At 48.0% G+C, this 26,757-nt stretch overlaps 1 protein-coding gene across 1 annotated transcript in view; it reads left to right on the forward strand.

The window, feature by feature from the left end:
• CHP1 (calcineurin like EF-hand protein 1) overlaps positions 1-26,757 on the forward strand; it is a 195,942-nt gene that overhangs the window by 161,566 nt on the left and 7,619 nt on the right. The window contains exon 6 of the mRNA XM_086937194.1: positions 23,528-23,650. Within this exon, the coding sequence (XP_086793320.1) occupies positions 23,528-23,650 (123 nt within the window). The remainder of the gene's footprint in view (positions 1-23,527; positions 23,651-26,757) is intronic.

Raw genomic sequence — 26,757 nt, forward strand, 5'->3', positions numbered from 1 at the left:
CTAAGGTGAGGAATCTAATACTAACTACTGTTTCTTACAGATATATCGTTACCGAAGGTAAGTAACTTGTGCGTCAAGGCTAGGACAATGTGCACACACAGTCTCAGTCATGTGGTCCATCTGTTGCAGCCGGTAAAGGCATGTGTAAGTAGCGTGAAGATAGTTAATTTGGATCATTCTCAACCATGATGAGATCGCTAATTCTCTTGGGGCTAAACATGCTTCCCTCCAATCATCATCATCTGGTTCACCCACCTACCTGGGTACATCACGTCAGACAAGGGGGTCTTCGCTGTAGTCTAACATGGGCATTGCCTCGAACTACACACCACCTATCAACATACAACTCCTAGCACACACCCTCAGTCAAGAACACGTCCCACTTTCCAGAGGAAGTTTAGGTCTTCCTACAAAAGGGTGCCATAGAAAAGGTGCCCCCAAAACACTGCAGGAGTAGTGTGTGCTCTCTCTCTCTCTTTCTCTTTCTAATCCCCAAGAAGGGTGGCTTTCTCAGATCCATCCTTGTTCTTAGACTCTACCACCAGCCCCAATCGAATCATCGTATCAGAACATTTAGACTTGGCAACCCTGAAGGACGCATCCCCTTTCTTCAACAGGGAGGCTTTGTGACGGTGCTTGATCTCAGCAATGCCTAATTCTACATCCCGATCCACGCTAATTACCCAAGGTTCGAGGCATGTGGGCTGCTGAATTCATATCTGTGCATAGATCGCCGCCTAGTGTTGGGTCCGGATGATTGCACATTGTTGTCCTGGAAGAGTCTTCGAAGTATCACGAGATAGGTGGCTCCTCCCCTGGACTATAGTGCGCATGGGCATCGACTCCATCCCCAGATAGTTTTTTTCCGCCATTGGGTTCGGATGTGTTTCGGTTCCCTCTGTCGGAATCGATAGTTGTTTACCTTACTTTGCTCGAGACCAAAAGGTCTTTAGGACTTGCGTCGGTATTGTCTAGCGTTCGGGTTCGTTTTTTCCTCGGCTCCGAACCAACACTGCCCTTCCGCGTGCTTTCGGCGCGGACGGGCCTACACGACGCTCCAACCTACTTCCATCATGGAACGAAGTCCATTTAAACGGTGCCTGGTGTGTGCCTCGAAGTATCCACATATCGGCGTGCACCCGGTGTTCAATAAGTGCTTGTCGCCGGACCACGACAAGGCCAAGTGTATGGCCTGCTCCAAGTTCCGGTCGAAGAAGACACTCAAGCTCCGCCGAGCTGCGCGCCTGGAGGCCCAGCGATCGGCACCTCCTCTGGCAGACATCTTCGACACGGAGGATGTCGGAGACGACACTATCCAGGAGATCCCAGAATCTAACCCGGCGTCGGAGGTCAAGGACGATTACGACGCGGAAGACGAGGATTTCGATGAAGTCGTCGAGGAGGTAGGGGACGACGACGGGGCCCTTGCCACCGTAGAGGATAGCTCAGACGAGGAGCTTCCTCAAGCTGACTCCGGGGCCAGCCACCATTCTAAGGCCCAGGCCGAGGGATCGCCTTCGGGCCTTACCCAAAGCCTTGATACCCGTCCCACGGCTCCGCCTTCCGGCCCGGCCACGGACATTGATACGGCACCACTCACGGTACATAAACCGAAAGTGAAACCATCGGTCTCGACGCCAGACGTATCGAAACCGAAAGCGCTAGTCGCGCTGGTCGGGTCGAAGTCTTCGGAGGCCTCGGCGCCGAAGAAATCCAAGATGGCCGTCGAGCTCAAGGGCCACGCCAAAATGGCCGACCCGAAGACTACGGTATCGAAGCCGAAGGTTAAAACGGCCGACGCGGCTGCATCGGCGCCGAAGATGGTCGACGCACTTAAGAGTCGCCTCGATACCAGGAAGGCCGACGACCATAAGAAGGCCACTCTCATCACGAAGAAGCGGCAGGACGACCCAAGTCTCTCACTGCCCCGCTTCCACTCAGCAAGGCCAAGGGGGCAACCGCGTCGGCTCCGAAAACTGCGTCATTGGTCGCCATCCCGAAACCAGCTTCAGAAGACTCTCTCGAGCCGGTGCGTCCCTCCGCCTCGTTCACTAAGAAGGTTACGGAGTCCCTTCAACGTATTACGGAGGGGTCCGCAGAAGTCGAGCCGAAGGACCCTGTGCCGCCCAAGCCTCTTCAAAAACCGGCAAAGACGCCAACGCCGATTCTGTTCACGTTGCCGCCAAAGACGGCGCCGAAGGCTTTCACAGCAAAACCTGGGGCCGGAGTGCCCGTGAAGATATCTTCGACGCCGAAGGCATCGCTAGTGGTTCCAAGCCCATGGCACCGACCGCTGGCAGACGAGGAGCGTCAAGAGGTGATCATCGACGCCAACACGGAAAGATCAACCCTGAACCACAATTGGAGCATTACCAAATTCCACTTAAGAAAAAGATGGACTCTGCTGGTGCCCCTGCCCCTGTGGAGCCTGTGTCTCCACAAGCACATGAACTTTCACCCACTCATTCCAATGTGGAGGAAGGTGACGGCAACAACGAGGATGAGTATTCCTGTCCAGTCTACTCAGACCCAGAAGATGTGACTGAGCCATGGTCTGCTGGTGGCGATCCTGGGGACCCGCATTCGGGGCAGGAGCCTCAGCTTTTTTCAGCCAAAACTTCCCCGACAGAGGACTCTGCAGCTTTCAATGCACTCATTGAAAGGGCGGCAGCCAATCATGACGTCGATCTACATGCTGACCCAGTAGACGTCGTCTTCCTATTTGACACCTTTTCAGTCTCTGAAAAAACTGTAAAAACTTTGCCAATGCTAAAAGGGGGATTGTGAGTCGTATTTACAATGTCTGGTTTTTATCACTTAGACATTTTGCCAAGTTAACAGTAAGAGGAGGTCATATTTACAGGAGAGGATTACTATCTTCAGGTGAATATTTGCAACCACCTCCTGTTTGGATGTTACTGGGTTATAAGGTAGTCACAGATTTTCAAATTCGTCTATTGTTTTCGGTTTTTCGTGGGATATTTTCTCTCTATGAATTTCTCACGTATAATGCCTACATGACAGTTTGCACATAATAATTTCTTGAGGTGAAGGGGACTATACCTATTTTTCCTGAAAACTTTATGATTTGAAGTATTCTAATGGTGGGCAATATATATTCTTGTTACAGCCCTGAGGAAGTCTATGTGTTAGATTTACACACGACGAAACACGTGTTGGCAAGTGTATGGCAGCTGTATTATCCTCACTGAAATTGATGTACTGAAGATATATAACTGGAATTTTGGAATATTCGTGGAACTTTGGAATACATTTTTGAAGACGAACAAGAGACAATTACTTTGAAAGATTGGATTTGCAACTGTTTTGAATTTTGTGGACTTCTGAGTAATTTAGAGCACATGAATAGCTTTTCGGTACACTAGACCAAAGTATATAACGTTGAGTGCTCAGAGGTATATTGGGGTGTTGAAACATGCGGCAGAAGTCTTCAAGGAGCCCACCCGAGCAAGGGTCATCAACCCACGTATCGACAAGAAGTACAAGGCAGCGCCCACTGATCCTACTTATATCAGGGGACAGTTGCCTCTGGATTCCCTGGTTGTCTCCAATGCACGTAAAAGAGCCAATTTACAAACTACGGGTGATGCTCCTCCCCCAGACAAGGAATCAAAAGTATTTGAGGCTTCGGGGAAAAGGGTGGCTGCGCAGGCAGCCAACATATGGCGCATATCCAATACACAGGCGCTACTGGCGCATTACGACAGGGCACACTATGACACTCTAGAGACCCTTTTACAGCACTTACCCGATCAATATAAAGAAGCTGCAGAAATGTTGATACAGGAGGGGAAGCTTATCGCCAATGCTTCAATCAAGTACGCTCTGGATGTGGCTGACACAGCCTCAAGAGCAATTAACACTAGCGTTCTACTTCGTAGGCATGCATGGCTCAGGATATCCGGTTTCAAACCAGACATTCAAACCACCATCTTGAACCAGACGGTCAACCCAGACCACCTGTTTGGCCCAGAGGTTGATACCACCCTCGAGAAGATGAAGAAGGACACCGACACTGCGAAGTCTATGGGTGCCTTGCAGTCCCAGCAGTTTCGGGGTGGTTCCTTTCGTCGCTCCAATAATAGAGGCACCTCGAGGGGTCAACTGTCACAGTCGACGCAATTCTACAAAAGCAACACCCAACCTTCCTATACCAACAAGGGTCGGGGTGGATACCGTGGCAACAACGTCAAAGGCAGAGGACGTGGAAATAACAGCTCCAGGTCCTCCACCGCCAACAAACACTGACGCCTTGTCACTGCCCCCCGACCACGCTACACCGGTCCGGGGGAGACTCCAGCAGTTCCTGCCCGTGTGGAAGTCCATCACCACGGACAGATGGGTCAGATCTCTTATCCAATACGGTTATTGTCTGGAGCTCACATCCACTCCACCCAACATACCCCCAAAGAACCGTTCTATGTCCAGCGAGCACTTGCACTTGTTGCAGCAAGAAGTCAACGTCATGCTGCAAAAAGGGGCAATAGAGCTCGTGCCCCTGCAGGAAAGAGGTACAGGAGTTTACTCCCTGTACTTTCTGATTCCAAAGAAGGACGGATCCCTCAGGCCCATCCTAGACCTCAGACCTCTCAACTTTTACATTCTTTCAGAACATTTCCATATGCTCACGCTGCAGCAGGTTCTCCCACTGCTTCGGCAAGGGGACTTCCTAGCAACTCTGGACCTGAAGGATGCGTACTTCCACATTCCACTGCATCCTTCACACAGAAAGTACCTCAGGTTCACCATTCACAACCGGCACTACCAGTTCAAGGTTTTGCCTTTTGGGGTCACCACAGCGCCCAGGGTTTTCACAAAGTGCCTGGCGATGGTGGCGGCGCATCTAAGACGTCAAAACATCCACGTCTACCCCTATCTGGACGACTGGCTCATTCAGGCGAAGTCGGCACAGCAGTGCGCCAACCACGTGTCCCACACCATTCACCTTCTGCACGATCTGGGGTTCTCACTGAATTACCCAAAATCCCATCTCCAGCCCGCCCACATACGGCAGTATCTGGGTGCGACCATAAACACTCTGGCGGCCACAGCGCAGCCAAATTCAGTGAGAGTCAACAGCATTCAATTGCTGATCCAAAAATTCAGAGCTCAACACTCGCTTCCAGCAAGAGTGTTCATGCTGTTGATAGGCATGATGGCCTCCTGCATCTCCATAGTCCCACACGCGAGACTACATATGCGTCCGCTGCAGGAGTGCTTAGCACGTCAGTGGACTCAGGCTCACGGGCAGTTAAAAGACCTAGTGTTGGTGAGCGGTCGGGCATACAACTCTCTGCATTGGTGGAATCCACAAAACCTTTGCAAGGGCCGACCGTTTCAAGAGCCTGTGCCGCAGATTGTCCTGACAACGGACGCTTCTCTCCAGGGATGGGGAGCGCATGTACTCCAATACACTGTGCAGGGTCTATGGACACTACAGCAAAGGAAGATGCACATCAATGTACTGGAACTGATGGTGATCTTCATGGCCTTGAAGGCATTCAAAGTACATCTGTGCAACAAGGTCGTGTTGATCCGGACGGACAACATGACGGCAATGTACTACATTCAGAAACAGGGGGGCACACACTCTCCGCAGCTGTCTCATCTGGCTCAGAACATGTGGAAGTGGGCCATCCAGAGGAACATTTTCCTCATGGCAGAACATCTCCCAGGCAAGGACAATCAGATGGCGGACCTGCTCAGCAGGCACAGCCACCAAATGCACGAGTGGGAGATACATCCATCAGTACTCCAACCATACTTCCACAGGTGGGGTCATCCAGAGATCGACCTGTTCGCCACAAGGGAGAATGCAAAATGCCAAAGCTTCGCCGCCAGGTTCCCACACCCGCAATCGCAGGGCAATGCGATATGGATGAAGTGGTCAGGCAGATTTGCGTACGCTTTTCCCCCAGCACCTCTGATACCGCTGGTGGCGCGCAAGCTCAGGCAGCACTCAATGACTCTCATCCTAGTTGCTCCAACGTGGGCCCGCCAACCATGGTACACCACGTTTTTGGAACTTTCCGTGGTACCGCATCAAAGGCTTCATCTCACACCAAGCCTTCTGACGCAGAGCCATGGCGACATTCAGCACCCAGATCCGCAGCAGCTCAACCTGGCGATCTGGCTCCTGAAGTCCTAGAGTTTGGCTACCTCAACCTTCCTCCCAATTGCATGGACATCATTCAGGAGGCTAGAAAGCCCACTACTAGAGCATGTTATGCGGCAAAATGGAAACGGTTTGTCATCTATTGCGCAAACCACAACATTGATCCACTAGATGCTTCTATTCAGAACATCATCTGTTACCTGTTCCATCTCTACAGGTGCAATCTGGCCGCATACCTCCAAAATAGACAGCACCTTTCACTTTTCAAAGTGCCTGCCATCAAAGCTTTTCTGGAAGGCCTCAAAAGAGTCATTCCGCCACGGACTCCACCAGCTCCTGAATGGAACCTCAATGTGGTTCTTACAAGACTGATGGGTCCTCCCTTTGAGCCACTACATTCCTGTGAGATTCAGTTCTTGACATGGAAAGTGGCTTTCCTTGTAGCAATTACATCGCTACGGAGGGTTAGTGAACTGCAAGCCCTCAGAATCCCAGAGCCTTTCTGCCAAGTTAATTCAAACAGGGTAGTGCTACGCACTAACCCTAAATTTCTACCCAAGGTTGTGTCTCAGTTCCACATCAACCAAACCATTGAGTTGCCGGTGTTCTTTCAAAATCCAGAGTCACTGGCGGAGCGGATGCTCCACACCCTTGACGTTAAGCGGGCCCTGATGTATTACATTGATAGGACCAAGGATTTTAGAAAGACTAAGCAGCTTTTTGTTGCCTTTGCGCCACATCACAAAGGCAACCCTATTTCCAAGGCTGGTATTGCTAGGTGGATCGTGAAATGTATTCAAATCTGCTATGCAAAGGCAAAACGAACTCTTACCATTCCCTCAAGAGCCCACTCCACCAGAAAGTTGGGGGCCTCTATGGCTTTCCTTGGAAACATTCCCTTAGAGGACATATGTAGAGAAGCCACATGGTCTACCACACATACATTTACTAAGCATTACTGTGTAGACGTGCACTCCAAACAGCAGGCAGCTGTAGGGCAGGCTGTTCTCAAGACACTTTTCCAAACTGCTGCAGCTGGCACGGGCGGCCGCCGCTAATGGAGGGACTGCTATGTATTCTATGCACAGATATGAATTCAGCAGCCCACATGCCTCGAACTGCAAATGCTACTTACCAGTATGCATCTGTTCTTGGCATGTAGGGCTGCTGACATTCATATCGCCCGCCCTCCTCCCCGGCGCCTGTAGCAGCTGCAGTGTTCACATATCATTTCATGGCATGGTCATCATTCACTGAGTTTCACTCCATCTTGGCCACAATGGCTAAAAACAATCTGGGGATGGAGTCGATGCCCATGCGCACTGTAGTCCATGGGAGGAGCCACCTATCTCGTGATACTTCGAAGACTCTTCCAGGACAACAATGTGCAATCATCCGGACCCAACACTAGGCGGCGATCTATGCACAGATATGAATGTCAGCAGCCCTACATGCCAAGAACAGATGCATACTGGTAAGTAGCATTTGCATTATCTTCATTTTGTGGTAAGTGAACAACACTACCAGTTTAAAGTACTTCTTTCAGGGTTACAGTGGCTCTGAGGGTATTTACAAAATAGATAAAAGTGGTGGCCTCACTGATGCAAAGAGAGTGCATTCATGTCCTTCCCTCTCCTCGACGATTGGCTGAAGAAGAGCAGCAGCAAGCTCTACAATCAAACAGCAGAGTCCCACCTCCACAGCTTGGGTTGTATCATAAATGCTACCAAGTCCTACCTACAGCCATTTCAGAAACCGCCCTTTCTGGCGTCATTTCTAAATCTTGTCACAGGCCAAGCCTAAACAAACCAACATTCGTAGCTTTCCAGAACCTGCGTCCTCCATCATCAACTCGCAGAGCAAACCATTATGTGGCCTTTAGGAAGGATGGCCTCCTAATCTCCATTGTTCCTCACGCAAGGCTTCACATACGCCCCCTCATACGCCCCCTCAAAGTGTCTCACTGAAGATTGGTCTTATGTGGAGGATCACTGGGAAGATCTAGTGTTAATACAAACTAAAGCACACCACTCTCCTCAATGATAGAACATCAGTTTGATGCAAGGCAGGCCTTTCCCCCAAATAAGTCTTTATTGGCATTTATGTGCATAATACCTCTTTACATTAAAGTGTAGCCATGGACGATCCATTCATATATATAACTGCAAGGCAGCCTTTTGCAGACTCAGTTTTGCAGTTGACCATTACATCTGATACCTCTGACAGGATGGGTTGTGCATTTCAACAACTTCACAGGGAACATTGCCTTCTTAGCAGCAGGGTTGCCATTTCAATGACTTGGATCTGCTTGCCATCCACATAGTCCCGAAAGCGTTCCTATTAGTCATGTGGGACAAGGTAGTTCTCATCGGGCTAAACAACATGACCACCATGTACTACGTTCACACACAGGGTGGCACACATTTGCCTCCGCTCTCTCACTTAGCGCAGGGAATATGGCTTTGGTCGTGCCACAATAACATTCACCTCACAACCAAGCATCTCCTTGGGGCGAACAGCGAGTTCACAAATGGGAACTTATCTGCTGGGTCTTTCATACATATTTCCAGCGTTTGGGTACCTTTACAGACTGTTCACCATCCCAGAAAAAACAAACTGCCCAAGCTTCTCTTCCAGGTGTCTCCATCCGAAGTCCATTATAATGTACTATGGATTAATTGGTCCGATATTTGCCTGTTCTTTTCCACCTCTCCTGCTGCTTTCCTTTGTAGTGAGTTAACTGAGGCAGACGTCTCTAATGCGCAATCTAGTAGCACCAACCTTGGCCAGACACCCCTGATACTTCACCCTCCTCAGCCCTCGTAAGAGGCTCCCCCTCAGGCCGGACCTTCTCACACAAAAGCAAGGTCAGTTAGACATCTGGATCCTGGACATCTCAAACTTGCATTTTGGCACCCGAGGGCCCAGAATCTGAGGACCCTAACCGTCCTCAAGAATGTATGTCTACCTTAAAGTAGGCTCGTCTGCCCAAGATACTGGCTTGTAACATATCAAAATAGAAAGTTTGTTCACCACTGCGCTTCTCAAAACCAGGACCCCCTTAAAACCCACCATCTATGATATCATTGCCTTCCTTTTCCACTTACGAAAGGCAGGCCTTGCCTTTGCTTCTATTCTCCAACACTTTATCACATTTGCCGCCTACATGTAGAACGGAGAACACGTTTCCCTCTTCAGGATTTCAGTGGTCAAGGCCTTTATTATTAACATTAACATACATTTGTAGAGCGCAGTATTCACCTTGCAGGTATCATAGTGCTATCAGATAGCCTGAACACAAACAAAACCTAAATTTGCAACCATTAGCCTTAATAGCACATCGTTTGGAAAGAGCCAGGTTTTCAGATTCTTCCTAACAATGAGATGGTTTCCCTCCGCTCTAAGAGGTGCTGGCAGTTTATTCCATAATTGAGCTGCCTTCACCTGAACTGATCTTCCGCCTGACCTTACTTTCCTGAATCTTGGCACGCATACCAGGATATAGGGACTGAATTTCCTTTGTATTATACAAAGGAAATTCAGTCCCTATATCCTGGTATGCGTGCCAAGATCCATTGACATCTTTGTAGACCATACATAGTGATTTAAAAACAATTCTGTCGCTCACTGGCTGCCAGTGAAGCTCCCTCAAGATGCTCAAGGCTGAATCAGGTCTTGATTTAATCAGGGCAAGCTTAACTGCAAGAATTTGTATTGTGTCTAATCTCTTGATTAGGTCGTCTGGTGCACCTAGTAGAAGGGCGTTGCAGTAATCGGTTCTGCTTAGAACAGTATGTTGTATCTGTTGCTTCCTAGCTGGCTGTGGTAATAATGGCACACTTTTATTTAGATTCCTCAGTATACCAAAACATGTGGGTGTCGTTTTATTGATATGATTCTCTATAGACCGTTTTTCATACACAACTACTCCCAGATTTCATACTACCTGAACTGTTTTAAGATTCTCATAGCTAGTCCAGGGCCAGAAATCATTTGGGAGTGGGAATGGCACTTTAGAAAGGGCCTAGCACAAAAACCTATTACACTTTAGTGTATTTATCATAAGCCAGCTCACAATCTCTTTTAAGCATGCATGCAATCCTTCTTTCTGCCTTTGGCTGTCACTAGGGACAAAATGAGCTTGGTATCGTCCACATTGTTAACAAATTAAATTCCATGAGATTTAATCAAGTTCAGTCGTGGGCATAAATATGCATTGAAGAGAATGATCCCTGGGGTACTCCATGTTTAATATCCTTGAATTCCGAACAGAAAGGAGGGAGTGAGATTGCTTGATATCTGCCTGAAGATGAGATTTAATCCACTCCAATAGTATCTTCCGCTCCCATCTCTTGCAATCTAAGGATCAGTATTTGATGATTGACCGTGTCAAATGCAGTGGATAGTTTGTTAATAGCGATGGATAGTGAAAGAGCTAGTTATGAAGTGTCTCAAGATGGTCATACTTTCTAGAGTACTTCCTGCTCCCGTATGGGATCTGAATGTAGTCCTCACTAGGTTCATGGGTCCACCCTTTGAACCTGTACATTTGTGCCTCCTTCAGTTCCTTTCCTGGAAGGTGGCCTTCTTCATGACCGTAAAATTCTTTGGGCACATTAGTGACCGACAAGTTCTCACCTTACATGAGCTATTCATTCAGGTTCACAAAGACAGGGTTGTTCTTTAAACCAATAATACGTTTGTCTAAAACCAATGCTAAGTTCTTCCTTAAGGGTTATCACATTTCCACCTTAACCAAACCATAGAGTTCATACTCTTCTTTTTGCAACTAGAGTATGTTTCAGAAAGAGCACTGCATGCCGAGCAGGATATCGAGAGTAATCTCATGTACTACATGAAAAAAATGTAAAAATATTTTACGATGTTTTATAAAGCGCAAACTTGACCCGAAGGTGTCGGATATCTGAGCGCTTAACATAGCACCAGTTGCGTTACATGAGGACACATTCATTTTTGTTAGGCCCGGGGAGATTAAGTGATTTGCCCAGAACCAGGATGTTCAGCCGAACAAGTCATTCTGTAAATCAGCTCAGCTCTTCGTCTCCTTTGTAAAGTCTTGGAGAGGTCATCTCATCTTCGCAGCCAGATGTAAAGTCAAATGTATTCAAATCTGTTATCACAGAAGAAAGAGGGTTCCACCTGCCACACCCAGGGCACACCCCACTCTCAAGAAAGGAGCAAATATGGCCTTCCTAGGCAACACCTTTCTATTGAAAAGCTGTAAGGCAGCCACCTAGTCAACACAGCACACCTTTACCAACCACAATTTTGTCCACATCTTGGCCCGTCAGCAGATCCTGGGTGGCCAGACTGTGTTAAGGAACGTTTTCAGACCTCTGCGTCATGCAAACACTAGCCACCGCTTCTGGATGGAACTGCTATACAATCTATGCTAAGCATGTGCATCTATAGTCGCACATGCTATGAATGGAAAATGCTACTTATCCTGTAGCCATCTGTTCATAGTATATAGCGCAGTAGATTTACATGTGCCTGCCCTCCCCCAGAAGCCTGCTTCTCTTACAGATCTCTTTTCTTTATTTGACTACGCATTGTGCTCAATGCACCATACCTTTCATTCACACTCCATACATACCCTTAGCGAAAAAAAATTTTTAAGAAGGAGTTGGTACCCATGTACAATGTACACACCTAGGGGAATGCTCATGCCTCGAGGGACATCTTTGAAAGAAAAAAAAAACAACAACTTGCAAACGTCCAAGCCCAACAGTAGATGGCAGGAGTATCCTAATATGTGCATATACAGCACTACATGCTGCAAACAGATTCTTACATTGTAAGTTATATTCTTATTACAAGACAAATAGTTTCAGATCTATTAAAAAGATTATTTTGAAGCACCCTTCAAACTGTCTCCTCAGCCAATGACAAAGCTAGCAAGAGCTTTTGGTGTTTGCTTAACCCCCCTTTCAAGCATAATGTGACTTGCGCAATTTCACACAAACTGCACAAATTAGTGAAAATTTTGAAAATTCTCTAATACATGATACAAAAGTTCCCTTGTTTTTAGTTATCGTTGAAAACAAGTCATTGCGTTTGGTCATAATTAAGAACTAGTCCAACCCAAGGATGAAATGGCATAAAAATGAGTCGGAGTAAACCTAAGATGTTTCAGCATTCCTTGGCATAGTCTTAAACATGCCTAAAAGGTGTGGTGACATCTTTCCTTTAACATTGCAGATTCTCCCTGAATGAATAAGGTGAGGCTGTGTTTAGATAGTTTGTTCATAGATGCCTCATATTTCACAATAGTGTATTAATTTTATTTCCCACAACCCACTTATACAAAGATTCTCTATGGATTTATCGACCCTCTTACCACCTGTAAAGCCCCTCTGGTTAAATGTTGGGGGAGCAACCTTTGAGCTCTAAACAAAGCTCTTCAATCCCTGTTCCCTATGGGAGCAAACAAGTCCACTCCAGCATTGGCTGTTTGACCCTTGATGTGAAGGGGCAACATTAAAGCGCTATAGTGGTCTACGTAATATGCCACTGTAATGAAAAGCACTAGTGAGAGGCGAGCCATCGGTGTTAAACTTCAGCAGCATCTCTGTTGCTGTTACAGCTATTGCTCAATCGGAAAGGACTCCAGGTACCGATTAAAATGTATGTTTGCGATATTTCTATAGCGTGAACAAAGCCAAAAGGCTGCAAAGCACTGTACACGGACAACGACGAGCATAAAGTCAGTGAGTGATAGTAGAGGTAGCAGGGTTGCGAACGGTTAATGCATTGTGATGTAGTGTGCTTTAAAAAGGGGAGTCTTCCACTCTTTCCTATATTGGAACAGCGTTGGGGCAGCCCTGATGGATACAGGGATGTTGTTCCAGATCCTGGGTGCATAGCTGGAAAACCTTGTCTTTGTATTTTTTACACTTTTAGTCTGCAGTCTAATGGTGTCCTGGCTGCGTGTATGCAGAGAGCAACCAGAGATTGTGAGCTTGTCTGTAAAATAAGTGGGGGGTTTTACATGATGCAGATGGTGTGAACGGGCAAGTGGATCTTGGCATAAAATGCCAGGATATTGTACCTGGCTCACTATGGCAAGACTCTGATTATTCAGCATCCAAATAAGTCTTTATGGCTAGTATGTGTACAGAACAGTGTTTGGCTTTGGAGTGATTAAAAGTTTGTAAAAAAGATTAGTTTAAATAGGTGAACTATAGTGTAGGAAGGTACATCCTGACTATGGTTGCCCCCAACTTTTTGCCCTGTGTTTTAGCTGGTTTTGGACATAGTCGACCTGGGACCCTGCCAATCAGGACCCCAGGCCTACTGCTCTCCCTCTAAAATGGATTCCATGTACCCTAGGTACATTTCCAATTGGTACTGGGCCACCTTATCAGACCCTGTAACTCAGGGCATAGGTGTACCCAGGGCCGCCAGGGGCTGCAGCATGTATTATGCCACCCCTGGCTGGCCTCCTAAATTTGACACAACTGGCTGCATGACAGCTGGGGCGAAGTCGTGTAATCACCCTTTGCTTTAGATATAGTAGCTCTATATCTAACCATACAATGGACACCCGAGTCCCTATCAGTCACTCCTATGGCAGGCCTTGACAATCCTGAAGGCAGAGTGCATGGGCTCGCGTGAACTGTGTTCTGGCCCGAGCCGAGCCGGTTGCAGCTTGCGGAGAAAAGACCCAATGGCTGTTCCATGATAACGCGTACCACATCGGTAACTTCGGTGTCGCGTTATCAAGACATGTCGAGTAAGGTGTCATACGAATCGGGGTGCTGCCCTCTCACCAACCCTGGCGACGAGGTTAGCATTCCGCCCTTCTAGAGGGACACGACATGTACGTAACTGTGAACCCCGGTTAAAGTTAACGAAAGCCTCAGCTCCACAAAATGGATGCTGCCACCACAGACACGAGTCTGACCTCCTGCTGCTGAGAGTCCTTCCAGCGAGGAGCGCTTGGACAAAGGGTTTCCTGTCGAGGGCGGTGTTCGCACCGTCCCAGACAGGGTTTGTGTATTCTGGGTAGGTAGGGCTTTTGCGAGAAGGTGACTGCGGAGTGGCACCCCGGTGCTCACTACGCATCTGCCGGTTAGAACCAGTTCCAGGGGCGACAGCCCTGGCCTGGGGAAAGTCCGGCAGGGGAGAGGGGTGTAACTACCCCCCTTCCTGGTCCCACCCTTAGGGCAGGACCTAGTCATGTACCCACCCCTTTCTTTAGGATAAAGGCCGGAGCGGGGACCCTTCCAAATTAGATCATCTTTGAATCAAGAATACTTTCTACGAAAGGACTTCAAGACTCTTCTTAAGATTTCTCCCTTGTGACTAAGGAGTAGTCACCCTGCATCAGCGGGCACCATCTAAGAACTCTGCGGTTTGCTGCAAGTCCTTCCTCAAGGAACCCGACGGCCCAGCTCGACGAGAACCGGCTTCCCTGGCACCTCTGACCTCTACCCACGTCATCAGCTCAGCTGTGATCTGTGGGTGCGACGAGACCTCGAGGGACCGGCCATCATCAGAACCTGCACGCTCTTAAAAACCAGCACGACCATCGAGGTAACTCTCTGGTGAGTGCTCTGGGGTCCGAGAAGCCCCGACCCTGAGCCGCCCCAGCACCGAAGTGCAGTCTCCCAGCATCTCCACGATCTGCGTGGGGCCCTTCTGCTCGCTGCTCAGCACGTTGTCTGGTCACTTGCCGCTGGCTTGTGCCCTTCTGTGACGACGACCAAGAATCAACACTGCCGGTCTGGTTGCTCCAGACTGGCCCCTGCTTCCATCTTTTGAGAAGCACCCCGGACCCTCCTGGTCCACCCAAGACGCCGACAGCGACATCCGTCGTGGGACAGCTCGCACCTCCACCGTGGTCGCCGACAACGCCTCCTGGTCCGTGAGACTGCAGAGCCTAGCGTCGCCCACTCACCTGGTCGAGGTGACGGCCAACTGGTGCCTTCCTGGTACCCTCTAACTACTGGCTAGTAGTACGAACTTGGTCCCCTCTGCTTTCAGGTTTTCATCCATCTCTACGAACTATTCAACACTGGTCGCCGGCCAGCAACTCCTTTTCTTCCGGCTCCTGGCTCGTCAGCGAAGACCCCGACGCCTGTAAGACTTGTGCAGCCGCAGCCCTCGTGGCTAGGTAACTCGGCATTTCGGTGCCTGCATAGCCTCCTTACTCTAGGGTCCCGAGTCCCTCGCTTCCGACTTGCCTTAACCTTTCCGTGTCCTCGGACACTTGTCTTTAAACTGTGCACTTGAAGTATTTGCTAAAGAGATTTGGTTTGTGCTTAGTACCCTGTCCTCATAAAGAGTACAGGGCTGTTGTGATTCTTAATAAATATACTGTTTATTTTCATAACACTTGTGTGGTGTCCTTTCACTGGGTGTTCAAGGGGTACATGTGTGGTAAACAGCTGGCTTAACGCGCCCTCTCGAGTCTTTAGCCTTAGACTGCTCGTATCCACGCTACTAGGATAGCTGGTCTATAGGTTGACTTACAACCAAACGCCATAAGGGTCGTTGGAACGATACATAGCGGTCGCTAGAATAGCGAACGTTGCATATCGGGCCAACTTCTCACATTGGTGGGCAGCGGTTGGGATTTGAGCTTGCTGTTGTTTTACCACACGTATCCTAAGAATATCTTGTTGAAAGATCGCACAAGTACTGTTAGTACATATAACTAAAGCTTAGAATACTCTGAGTTCTACTGAACCAGCTGTTGTAGCTCCTCAAGGCTTAGCACACCTTGGCTACAACTCTTAGCAAGGGAAAAGTAGGTAAACACATAGTGTAGGTAGGTGCATCACTTACACCACACTAGAAACAGTATGTCGGACAAAGGAGGAAACTCTGAGTCTCCCCTTGTGTCAGTTGACCCTCCACAGGTCATCACGTCAAGATATACTGCGCTTAACTTCCATGAGTTACGACAAGTATGTACCTCTAGGAAAATTAAGCAAGGGGCTAACCCCACCACCTCCTTTCTGATTGGTCTCCTAGAGACTTATGATGCCAGAAAGGCTGAGAAGCTTCTTAGCCATTCTAATCCAGAAGGAGACAACATGCCTCCCCTCGAGGGAACCCGGGACGAGCCTGACCTCATTCACCTCGCAACCGAGAACGGGGATGTGGAGGAGGATGAGGATGAGGATCTCTCTGGGGACGAGGCAGATAAGGGACAGGTAGAAGTCGTCAGACTAAGCAGGTCCAACTTAAGCAAACATGATAGCGGTACTGGGGGACCCCTGGGGCCACTATCAGGTCAGCTTAACATGGGGAATGGACGAGCCAGATCTCTATCAAGAGGCTCTGGCAGATCCCTTCGTACCAACGGCTCTCACAACTCTTCTCAAAGAGGGATGACGTCCCCTCAGAGGAGAGTGTACGAAGCGAAGGAAAGGGCAGCTAATCTGCGGATCGAAAGGGAAGAACTTGCCCTGGCCAAGGAGAAGCTTGCTTTCGCTAGAGAGCAACAGTTAAGTGGGGTAGTCCCCACTGGTGGCAGCAATGTACCTAGTAATAGGGAAAAGAGTTTCGATACGAAACACCTTGGGAAGATAGTGCCCCCCTTTAAACAAGGGGACGACATCCACAAATGGATTACTGCTTTGGAGAGGGCCTGCACTGTGCAAGGTGTTCCCCAGAGTCAGTGGGCAGCTATCTTGTGGCTCTCCTTTGAAGGAAAAGGAAGAGACAAGCTCCTCACCACAAGGGTGGAGGATGCTAACAATTACCAAATCTTGAAAAATACACTCGTTGAAGGGTTCGGCCTAACCACTGAGCAGTACAGGGTGCTGTTCAGGGATACCCAGAAAACGCAGTCTCAAGATTGGTCTGATTTTGTCGATTGTGCCACTAAGGCTTTTGAAGGCTGGTTACTGGGTAGTAAGGTTACTGATTTTAAAGGATTGTATAATCTAATTATAAGGGAGCAAATCTTAAATAATTGTCAGAACCAGTTATTACACCAGCACCTGGTAGACTCTGATCTGACCTCTCCACAGGAATTGGGTAAGAGGGCAGACAAATGGGTCAGGACCAGGGTTAGGCCTAAAAACCAGGGTGGTGACCAGAAAAAGGAATCGACCAAGCCTCAAGAGAAGGGTGGGGATAAATCCACAGAGAAGACTCCCCAAGGGCCCCAAAACTCCAACAAGGGTGGTGGGTCCCAGAACACTCCTTCAGAACAGAAGAAGCCTTATTGCCATACCTGTAAACAGGTGGGCCATTACAAAAGTGATGTCAAGTGCCCTAAAAATAGCAATAAGGAAAACATACCCCCAAGTAACACTCCCAGACCTCCTGTTACCACTAGTGGTAATCCCCCAGGTGGTGGGAGTGCCCCCAAGAATGTGGTGGGCATTACTTTGGGCAATCAGGAGGACTATGGCCTAGCCAGGTTCCCTGACCACACTCTCGTCTGTGAGACTGGCATGGGGTTTGCCAACTTCACTACTGGACCCCACATTTTGGGAAAGTATAGACAAGAAGTTTTAGTGAATGGTCAGAAAGTTGAGGCATTCAGAGACACAGGGGCCAGCCTCACCATGGTGAGTGACCATCTGGTCCCCTCTGCTCAACTGACCCCTGGTTTTACTTATCAGGTGACGGACATTCATGGAATGAAGAGAAGGCATCCCATGGCAGTAGTCAAGCTCAGCTGGGGTAATGTCACAGGGCCCATGAGAGTGGCAGTGACAGATAACCTACCGGTAGATTGCTTACTGGGGAATGACCTGGAACTCTCAGCATGGGCTGAGGTGGAGCAAGAAGCTCATTCCAGAATGATAGGCCTATCCGGACAGGTTAGTGGGGCAGTAATAGCTACAGCCCCAGTCCAAGCATCATTCCACCCTGAAAAGGTTGGAAGGGCAGTGGTAGCCACTGCCCAGGCTCAGACAGACTTTTCAGAACAGGATAGGAGGGCTGTGACAGACACAGCCCAAACACAAACTGAGTGCCCTCCTGAAAAGGTTGGCAAGGTTGAAATGGTCTCAGCCTCTACTCAAACAGATAGTGAGGTTGTGAAGCCTGAAACAATGGATCACTCCACTCAAACAGAGAGCATTGAGGAGGAAGAAGAGTCTTCCCCCTCCCAGACACTAGGTGAGAGCCAGCCTCCTCAGGGAACTGACTCTACCCCTGTTGAAGGAACTGCTCCAGAGGTAGTCAGGCCTAGCCTGGCAGAGCCCCTGATGGCAGTGGACCCTTCCCAGGTGGGACCCAGTCTGGAGCAGGTAACCTGCACCTCTCTACCCTGCCTCAGTCAGCCCAGGGCTGAAGAGATCAGGGAGGCCAGTGGTGGACCCAAAAGGGCCCCCTGTCCAACAGAACCCCTTAATCAGAAGATTAGGATCACTGAAGCTGGTAAACCTAGCCAAGTGAAAATAGAACAGACTCCTGAGGGATCCCCCTTAAAAGTAGTTAGGGAACTCCCACAGCTGGACACTGTTGGGCACAGCCAAACATGGGGCCTAAAAACCCCAGACCTGACCTGTCCCTCCAGTAAGCCAAACAGAGGGACTCAGCCTCCAGCTTTAGGTAGCCAGAGGCTGACCCTGAGAGCTCAGTGCATCTCAGCTAAAGAAAGAAAGGCACACATGATGGATGGTGATTGGAGGAAGTTGAGCCCAAAGGTAGAGGAGCCTCACTTCAGTACTCCATCCCAGCATCAGCCTTCTTCTTTCCCAAGACACACCAGAGACAGAGATTCCCTATGGTGGAGACCCTCAGATACCCTTAGGGTGAGGGGTTGCCTAGTGGACCATGACACAGGGGGAAACCAAGCCAGAGCTGGTCCTTCCTTATATGGCCACTTAGGTAATAGAGGCTTACCTGGACAAGGATAGCCTTATCTCCTTTCGTTTGGGGGGGGGTTGTGTAGGAAGGTACATCCTGACTATGGTTGCCCCCAACTTTTTGCCCTGTGTTTTAGCTGGTTTTGGACATAGTCGACCTGGGACCCTGCCAATCAGGACCCCAGGCCTACTGCTCTCCCTCTAAAATGGATTCCATGTACCCTAGGTACATTTCCAATTGGTACTGGGCCACCTTATCAGACCCTGTAACTCAGGGCATAGGTGTACCCAGGGCCGCCAGGGGCTGCAGCATGTATTATGCCACCCCTGGCTGGCCTCCTAAATTTGACACAACTGGCTGCATGACAGCTGGGGCGAAGTCGTGTAATCACCCTTTGCTTTAGATATAGTAGCTCTATATCTAACCATACAATGGACACCCGAGTCCCTATCAGTCACTCCTATGGCAGGCCTTGACAATCCTGAAGGCAGAGTGCATGGGCTCGCGTGAACTGTGTTCTGGCCCGAGCCGAGCCGGTTGCAGCTTGCGGAGAAAAGACCCAATGGCTGTTCCATGATAACGCGTACCACATCGGTAACTTCGGTGTCGCGTTATCAAGACATGTCGAGTAAGGTGTCATACGAATCGGGGTGCTGCCCTCTCACCAACCCTGGCGACGAGGTTAGCATTCCGCCCTTCTAGAGGGACACGACATGTACGTAACTGTGAACCCCGGTTAAAGTTAACGAAAGCCTCAGCTCCACAAAATGGATGCTGCCACCACAGACACGAGTCTGACCTCCTGCTGCTGAGAGTCCTTCCAGCGAGGAGCGCTTGGACAAAGGGTTTCCTGTCGAGGGCGGTGTTCGCACCGTCCCAGACAGGGTTTGTGTATTCTGGGTAGGTAGGGCTTTTGCGAGAAGGTGACTGCGGAGTGGCACCCCGGTGCTCACTACGCATCTGCCGGTTAGAACCAGTTCCAGGGGCGACAGCCCTGGCCTGGGGAAAGTCCGGCAGGGGAGAGGGGTGTAACTACCCCCCTTCCTGGTCCCACCCTTAGGGCAGGACCTAGTCATGTACCCACCCCTTTCTTTAGGATAAAGGCCGGAGCGGGGACCCTTCCAAATTAGATCATCTTTGAATCAAGAATACTTTCTACGAAAGGACTTCAAGACTCTTCTTAAGATTTCTCCCTTGTGACTAAGGAGTAGTCACCCTGCATCAGCGGGCACCATCTAAGAACTCTGCGGTTTGCTGCAAGTCCTTCCTCAAGGAACCCGACGGCCCAGCTCGACGAGAACCGGCTTCCCTGGCACCTCTGACCTCTACCCACGTCATCAGCTCAGCTGTGATCTGTGGGTGCGACGAGACCTCGAGGGACCGGCCATCATCAGAACCTGCACGCTCTTAAAAACCAGCACGACCATCGAGGTAACTCTCTGGTGAGTGCTCTGGGGTCCGAGAAGCCCCGACCCTGAGCCGCCCCAGCACCGAAGTGCAGTCTCCCAGCATCTCCACGATCTGCGTGGGGCCCTTCTGCTCGCTGCTCAGCACGTTGTCTGGTCACTTGCCGCTGGCTTGTGCCCTTCTGTGACGACGACCAAGAATCAACACTGCCGGTCTGGTTGCTCCAGACTGGCCCCTGCTTCCATCTTTTGAGAAGCACCCCGGACCCTCCTGGTCCACCCAAGACGCCGACAGCGACATCCGTCGTGGGACAGCTCGCACCTCCACCGTGGTCGCCGACAACGCCTCCTGGTCCGTGAGACTGCAGAGCCTAGCGTCGCCCACTCACCTGGTCGAGGTGACGGCCAACTGGTGCCTTCCTGGTACCCTCTAACTACTGGCTAGTAGTACGAACTTGGTCCCCTCTGCTTTCAGGTTTTCATCCATCTCTACGAACTATTCAACACTGGTCGCCGGCCAGCAACTCCTTTTCTTCCGGCTCCTGGCTCGTCAGCGAAGACCCCGACGCCTGTAAGACTTGTGCAGCCGCAGCCCTCGTGGCTAGGTAACTCGGCATTTCGGTGCCTGCATAGCCTCCTTACTCTAGGGTCCCGAGTCCCTCGCTTCCGACTTGCCTTAACCTTTCCGTGTCCTCGGACACTTGTCTTTAAACTGTGCACTTGAAGTATTTGCTAAAGAGATTTGGTTTGTGCTTAGTACCCTGTCCTCATAAAGAGTACAGGGCTGTTGTGATTCTTAATAAATATACTGTTTATTTTCATAACACTTGTGTGGTGTCCTTTCACTGGGTGTTCAAGGGGTACATGTGTGGTAAACAGCTGGCTTAACGCGCCCTCTCGAGTCTTTAGCCTTAGACTGCTCGTATCCACGCTACTAGGATAGCTGGTCTATAGGTTGACTTACAACCAAACGCCATAAGGGTCGTTGGAACGATACATAGCGGTCGCTAGAATAGCGAACGTTGCATATCGGGCCAACTTCTCACATATAGTAAAGTAGAGTGGAAATTGTCAAGAATGTTGTGACTTTCATAATTCGCTCGGCCAATGCAAGAAAAAAAGTAGAAATAAAAATTGGGTTTTTGAGCTTACAATTGTATTTTTTTAATCTGTACTGCATGGGACACAGCCATGACTGAAATGGTTTCCAATGCACGTTTTCTGTGTGTTTATATGGTTTCCACTTCATTGAAATGAACTATTTAGCAGTCGGTAGGTGGCACTATAACTATTGTTTGACCAGTTTACACTAGAGATGTATCTTTCGTATACATTTTAATTAGTTAGTATGGTCTGGCTTGACAGCGCAGCTGTTAGGTTGTAGATTTATTTAGCGCGGCTTATCACCCGTGCGGGTGTCCATGCGAAGCACATTGGCATGTGTAGATTGAGTGATTTGCCCAGAATCACAGTATGTTGCACCGACGCCAAGACTCTAGCCCGGATCCCCAGCTCCCAAGTCGGCAGTTCTGGCCGTTGAGCCACATCCTCTCCTTGTCACCAGACAATTATATGAGTATCACTAGAAAGGGGCTGTGGCTCTAGCCACATGTTAGGAGTCAGGTTTTGATTGGGCAGAAGTTGTATGCTTCCACAAAAAAGTGCTTGCCTTCGACTCTGCTGTGATCATTTTGTTTATTTACCGAGCAGGCTGAGCGTGTACTTTTCAGAGGGGACACATGACATTGTAATGCTGTGAAAGTGTCTGGAGAACTTTAATTAATGGTGTTTATCTTTCTCTGGCAGCAGCACAAATGGCAGAAGAGCAGTCATTAACCCTTTAACATACACCAATATTATACTATAGGTCCTTGCTTCCATACAAATACATATTAATTCCCATGCTGTTTCTTTGCAGTGCTTCACAATACCATACGACATTCTCTTAAAGCAAGACCTACTGGCATTGCCAATGCTCGTTTCTTGATTTGCAATGAGGGTACCCTCTCCCATTCCTGTAGCCCCTTTCGTAGCCTCCACCCTAAATCCTAATTCCTAAGCTCCTCTGCCTTTGAACATGGGCACAGCATTATTCGATATTTTAGCATCCACAAATAATATTTTTGCATTTCTACAGCACACCATTTTTTAAAGAATTTTTCAAAATGTAGGGTTATGTTTTTTTTGTACTGAGATTTTGTTTTGTCCTGCACAGATGAATTGGGTGCTAGACTAAAGATCACTTGAACATGAGCATACAAATAAGACAGTCATTTGTCTGTTTTCTTTTGTGGGGAAGATGTAGTACTTATGAAGGTCTCCAGGAGGTCAGACAAATACTGCTGTTTCAACTGATTAAGTGTTAAAATCCCACCTGGTGACATTTTCTTTCAAAATACAATAAACCATCTTTAATTCCCCAGCATCTAAGTTTCTTCCTGATGATGGCCCAGTTCATGACGTCAGACATGGCTCTGCAGTCTTTGTCTAGTGGCCCTCCTTGCCATAGCCCAATGTGAATGCATGGTGGACAATGCCATCTTCTCTGAGAGGCCTGTTTGCTCACTGGGTTCTCAGTTCTTTGCTAAAGGCCATGCTTTCAAGGATTGGAATGGAATTTGGACGAAGATCTTTGCAGACTAGGCTAGCAAATGATGAAGTCATTAAGAAGCCGCAGAAGATTGCTTTCTATGTGGAACCAATATGGGGATGTAAAATGTTGACAAAGTTTGATTCGGACTTGTGTACAAAACAACCTTGTGGAGTGGGAAATCAATTTCCCTAACATTACCTGCAACCTTGAATACCCTCTGTCCGTTCCAAATTGTCTAGCGTTGCATATCATGCATGTGAAAAAATTAGAATGAAAACCACCACAATGAGGGGAAAATATAGAAAAGTGATGACACGCCATTGGAAACCTGTTTTGTTTATTAGTAATGCGTGTAAGAGTTGTTAATAGTCTCTTAGGGGTGTTCAGGCATCTCCGTCATTTTTCGTAATTATTTCTTCATGTTCAATGCAATTTTAAAACAAATGTTCTACCTAAAACGTTCAGCATTTTAGGTTTGTTTTTGCCTTTCTTCCTTGTTGCATCCTTTATTTCCACTAATGTTTGCATGAAGTCGCCTTGCTGTTGGAGTGCATTTTTACCCATACCGAGGTCGGTTTCTTCTCCTGTCAGGTGCTGCGCATGATGGTTGGTGTGAACATCTCCGATGAACAGTTGGGTAGCATCGCTGACCGCACCATCCAGGAGGCTGACCAGGACGGCGACAGTGCAATCTCCTTCACAGAGTTTGTCAAGGTCAGGACATTTCTTGTATGAGCAGGAATTGCAAAGGTTTCAAAATCAGCACGGAGCAAAATGTGAATGCAATTAATTTGCACAAATGAACAAGTAGTGGCAACTAGGGGACATTTTACTGCACGCTAGAAGCGAGCGAAGCTCGCTCTCGCCAGAGACCTTATTGTTAGCGACTCAGCTTCCCAGGAGGACAGTCCTGGCCGCGCGCAAGGCAATTTGCGCCGGCCGCGCGCGCGCGAACGCGCTGTCCTCCTCGGAAGCTGAGACGCTAGCTATACCTCTCTAGGTTCATGCTTCGCTGGATTGATTGAAAAGGCAGCCTTTGTCCTAATACACTGCACACCCTCGCTTGTTGCGTGGGTGTCTAGATTCGGGATGTATTTCTTTTTTTCTTGTCTGTCTGGCTCGAGCTCAGCATCATGGTGAAGATTTCACGATCATGTCTAATATATTACATGTGCATGGCGAACGTCTGGTTAACGTTTACATTTACTTTTTTTGCCGTGACCTACGTGATTTAGTTAAGCAGAAAAAAAGACGTGTCATGATTGTAACTGGAAAAAAAATATTCCTTTGGCGGGTGAACGTTTTGTGGGCTGTGATGGAAAAGTGATCAGATAAACTCGGGGAAACCCAACAATGCGCGAGAAGTACGATGACAGCTGCGCCGTTTGCACGTAGCTGAGATGAGTGGAATTGTTTAGCCTGTGTGTCCCATCCGTTTTATATAGTGATTAGGCTAATCTCATTTATAGGTTTTTCTTGTCAGTAATGTTGTACTTGTATTGTACTTCATATCAGCAGGCCATTTCCTTATCGATTAGTTCAACCTTAAAGCACGTGTGGTTTTCCCATCGTTAATTTAAGGCGTGTGATGTAAATGAATGCCAAATTCTAAATGACAGGACATTTTCCCCATTAGTCATCATGTGCAGCTCAATGTAGGCTTCGGTCTTAACTTCTTACATTTGTATACCCATCAGTTGTCTAAATTACTGATTTATGGCCAATCCCAATTAACCCTGCAAACTAGATCGGCCTGGGAGTACATCGAGTTAGTCTGTTGACAACATATTTATTAGTAGTGAGTAGTGAGTGCAGAGTAGTGAGTAGTGAGTGCAGAGTAGTGAGTAGTGAGTGCAGAGTAGTGAGTGCAGAGTAGTGAGTGCAGAGTAGTGAGTGCAGAGTAGTGAGTGCAGAGTAGTGAGTAGTGAGTGCAGAGTAGTGAGTAGTGAGTGCAGAGTAGTGAGTAGTGAGTGCAGAGTAGTGAGTAGTGAGTGCAGAGTAGTGAGTGCAGAGTAGTGAGTGCAGAGTAGTGAGTGCAGAGTAGTGAGTGCAGAGTAGTGAGTGCAGAGTGCAGAATAGTGAGTGCAGAGTGCAGAGTAGTGAGTGCAGAGTGCAGAGTAGTGAGTGCAGAGTGCAGAGTAGTGAGTGCAGAGTAGTGAGTGCAGAGTAGTGAGTGCAGAGTAGTGAGTGCAGAGTAGTGAGTGCAGAGTAGTGAGTGCAGAGTAGTGAGTGCAGAGTAGTGAGTAGTGAGTGCAGAGTAGTGAGTAGTGAGTGCAGAGTAGTGAGTAGTGAGTGCAGAGTAGTGAGTGCAGAGTAGTGAGTAGTGAGTGCAGAGTAGTGAGTAGTGAGTGCAGAGTAGTGAGTAGTGAGTGCAGAGTAGTGAGTAGTGAGTGCAGAGTAGTGAGTGCAGAGTAGTGAGTAGTGAGTGCAGAGTAGTGAGTAGTGAGTGCAGAGTAGTGAGTGCAGGTGCAGAGTAGTGAGTGCAGGTGCAGAGTAGTGAGTGCAGGTGCAGAGTAGTGAGTGCAGGTGCAGAGTGGTGTGTGCTGTTGAGTGCAGAGTGCTGTGTATTGGCAATGTAAATGAAAATGCCATTTATTTAAGATTTAAAGAAAAAAAAAGAAATGTCATGAGCAATGCCAATTGCTCTACCTTTAATGATGCCGAGACCATTGCATTGCAAATGCTTGTTATATTAAAGTTGCACACCTCTGATGACCAGCTGCCAAACGGTCATTCATTTAGTACATTAAAACACAATATAGATGCAGCAAAATAGAGCACATGTGTGACAGTCTGTATGGAACACATCAACAGGAAATTAATCGAAAAAAGTATTATTTTCTTTCAGTTGATTCTGTATATCTTTATTCAATATCTTCATCAAATACAGAAAGCGCAGCCAATGCGTTTCACCTGGTTACAGGCTTCCTCAGGGCAAGATTCTGTATCAGGTCCGGTAACTGTATACTATGGACACAAGGTTGTAAAGAAAAGGGAAGTATTCCATGAGATCTTTTGTAGTAATCCACTTTTTAGAAAGTCATTCAGGATGCCGGTATGTAAACGGATCAGGTCTTATGTCATTTATAGTAACCGATGACATCCATCCATCCAAAACCTTGTTCGGTAATGGATCTTCAAACCGCAATGTGCACTCAGAAAAGTAGATTACTGTTAATAGATCTTGTGGAATACTTCCCTTTTGTTTACAACGTTGCACCATACTGTTTTGTTGCCTTTTAGCGAAGAATGTGCACCCCTTCTTTCCCAGTGGTGACTTGAATTGGTCTCTAACGTAGTTTCAACTAATAAAGGTTGACCTCATTTTGAAAGGCAAAAACCAGGACAGGCTATATATATACACACACAGGCACATATTAATAAAGAAAAAGTGGTGTGTATGTTTTAGTGTGTGTGTGTTTTAGTTAGTTCAGGGAGGAGGCAGTGCAATAAGTGTTTTAAAAAATCAGTGTGAAAAACCTTTGATTTTTTTTAATTCTTTTTCTCAAAACACTTTTACATATGACAGGACCTCCTGAGGTGCTGGGCCAATGAATTGAGAGTCCATCTGAGCTCCTGCTTAAATGAGGCGGATGCAATGCAATATCAGGATTTATTAACTTTTTTATACAACGAGGCACATGTGGAAGTGAGAGACTATGCAATCATTCAAATACCGGGACAGAAAAACAAGAGTGTCTGGAAAATCTGGGACGTCTGGTCATCCTAAATTTATACCACCCTCCAAAGCTATTACAAGCCCTCGTCTTTGTCTTCCAGGTTCTATGGGAATTGCGTTATTCTAGTTAATAGGCTTTCCT

This window comes from Lissotriton vulgaris, chromosome 9 (genome assembly GCF_964263255.1).
Source record: "Lissotriton vulgaris chromosome 9, aLisVul1.2, whole genome shotgun sequence".
Classification (NCBI taxonomy): domain Eukaryota; kingdom Metazoa; phylum Chordata; class Amphibia; order Caudata; family Salamandridae; genus Lissotriton; species Lissotriton vulgaris.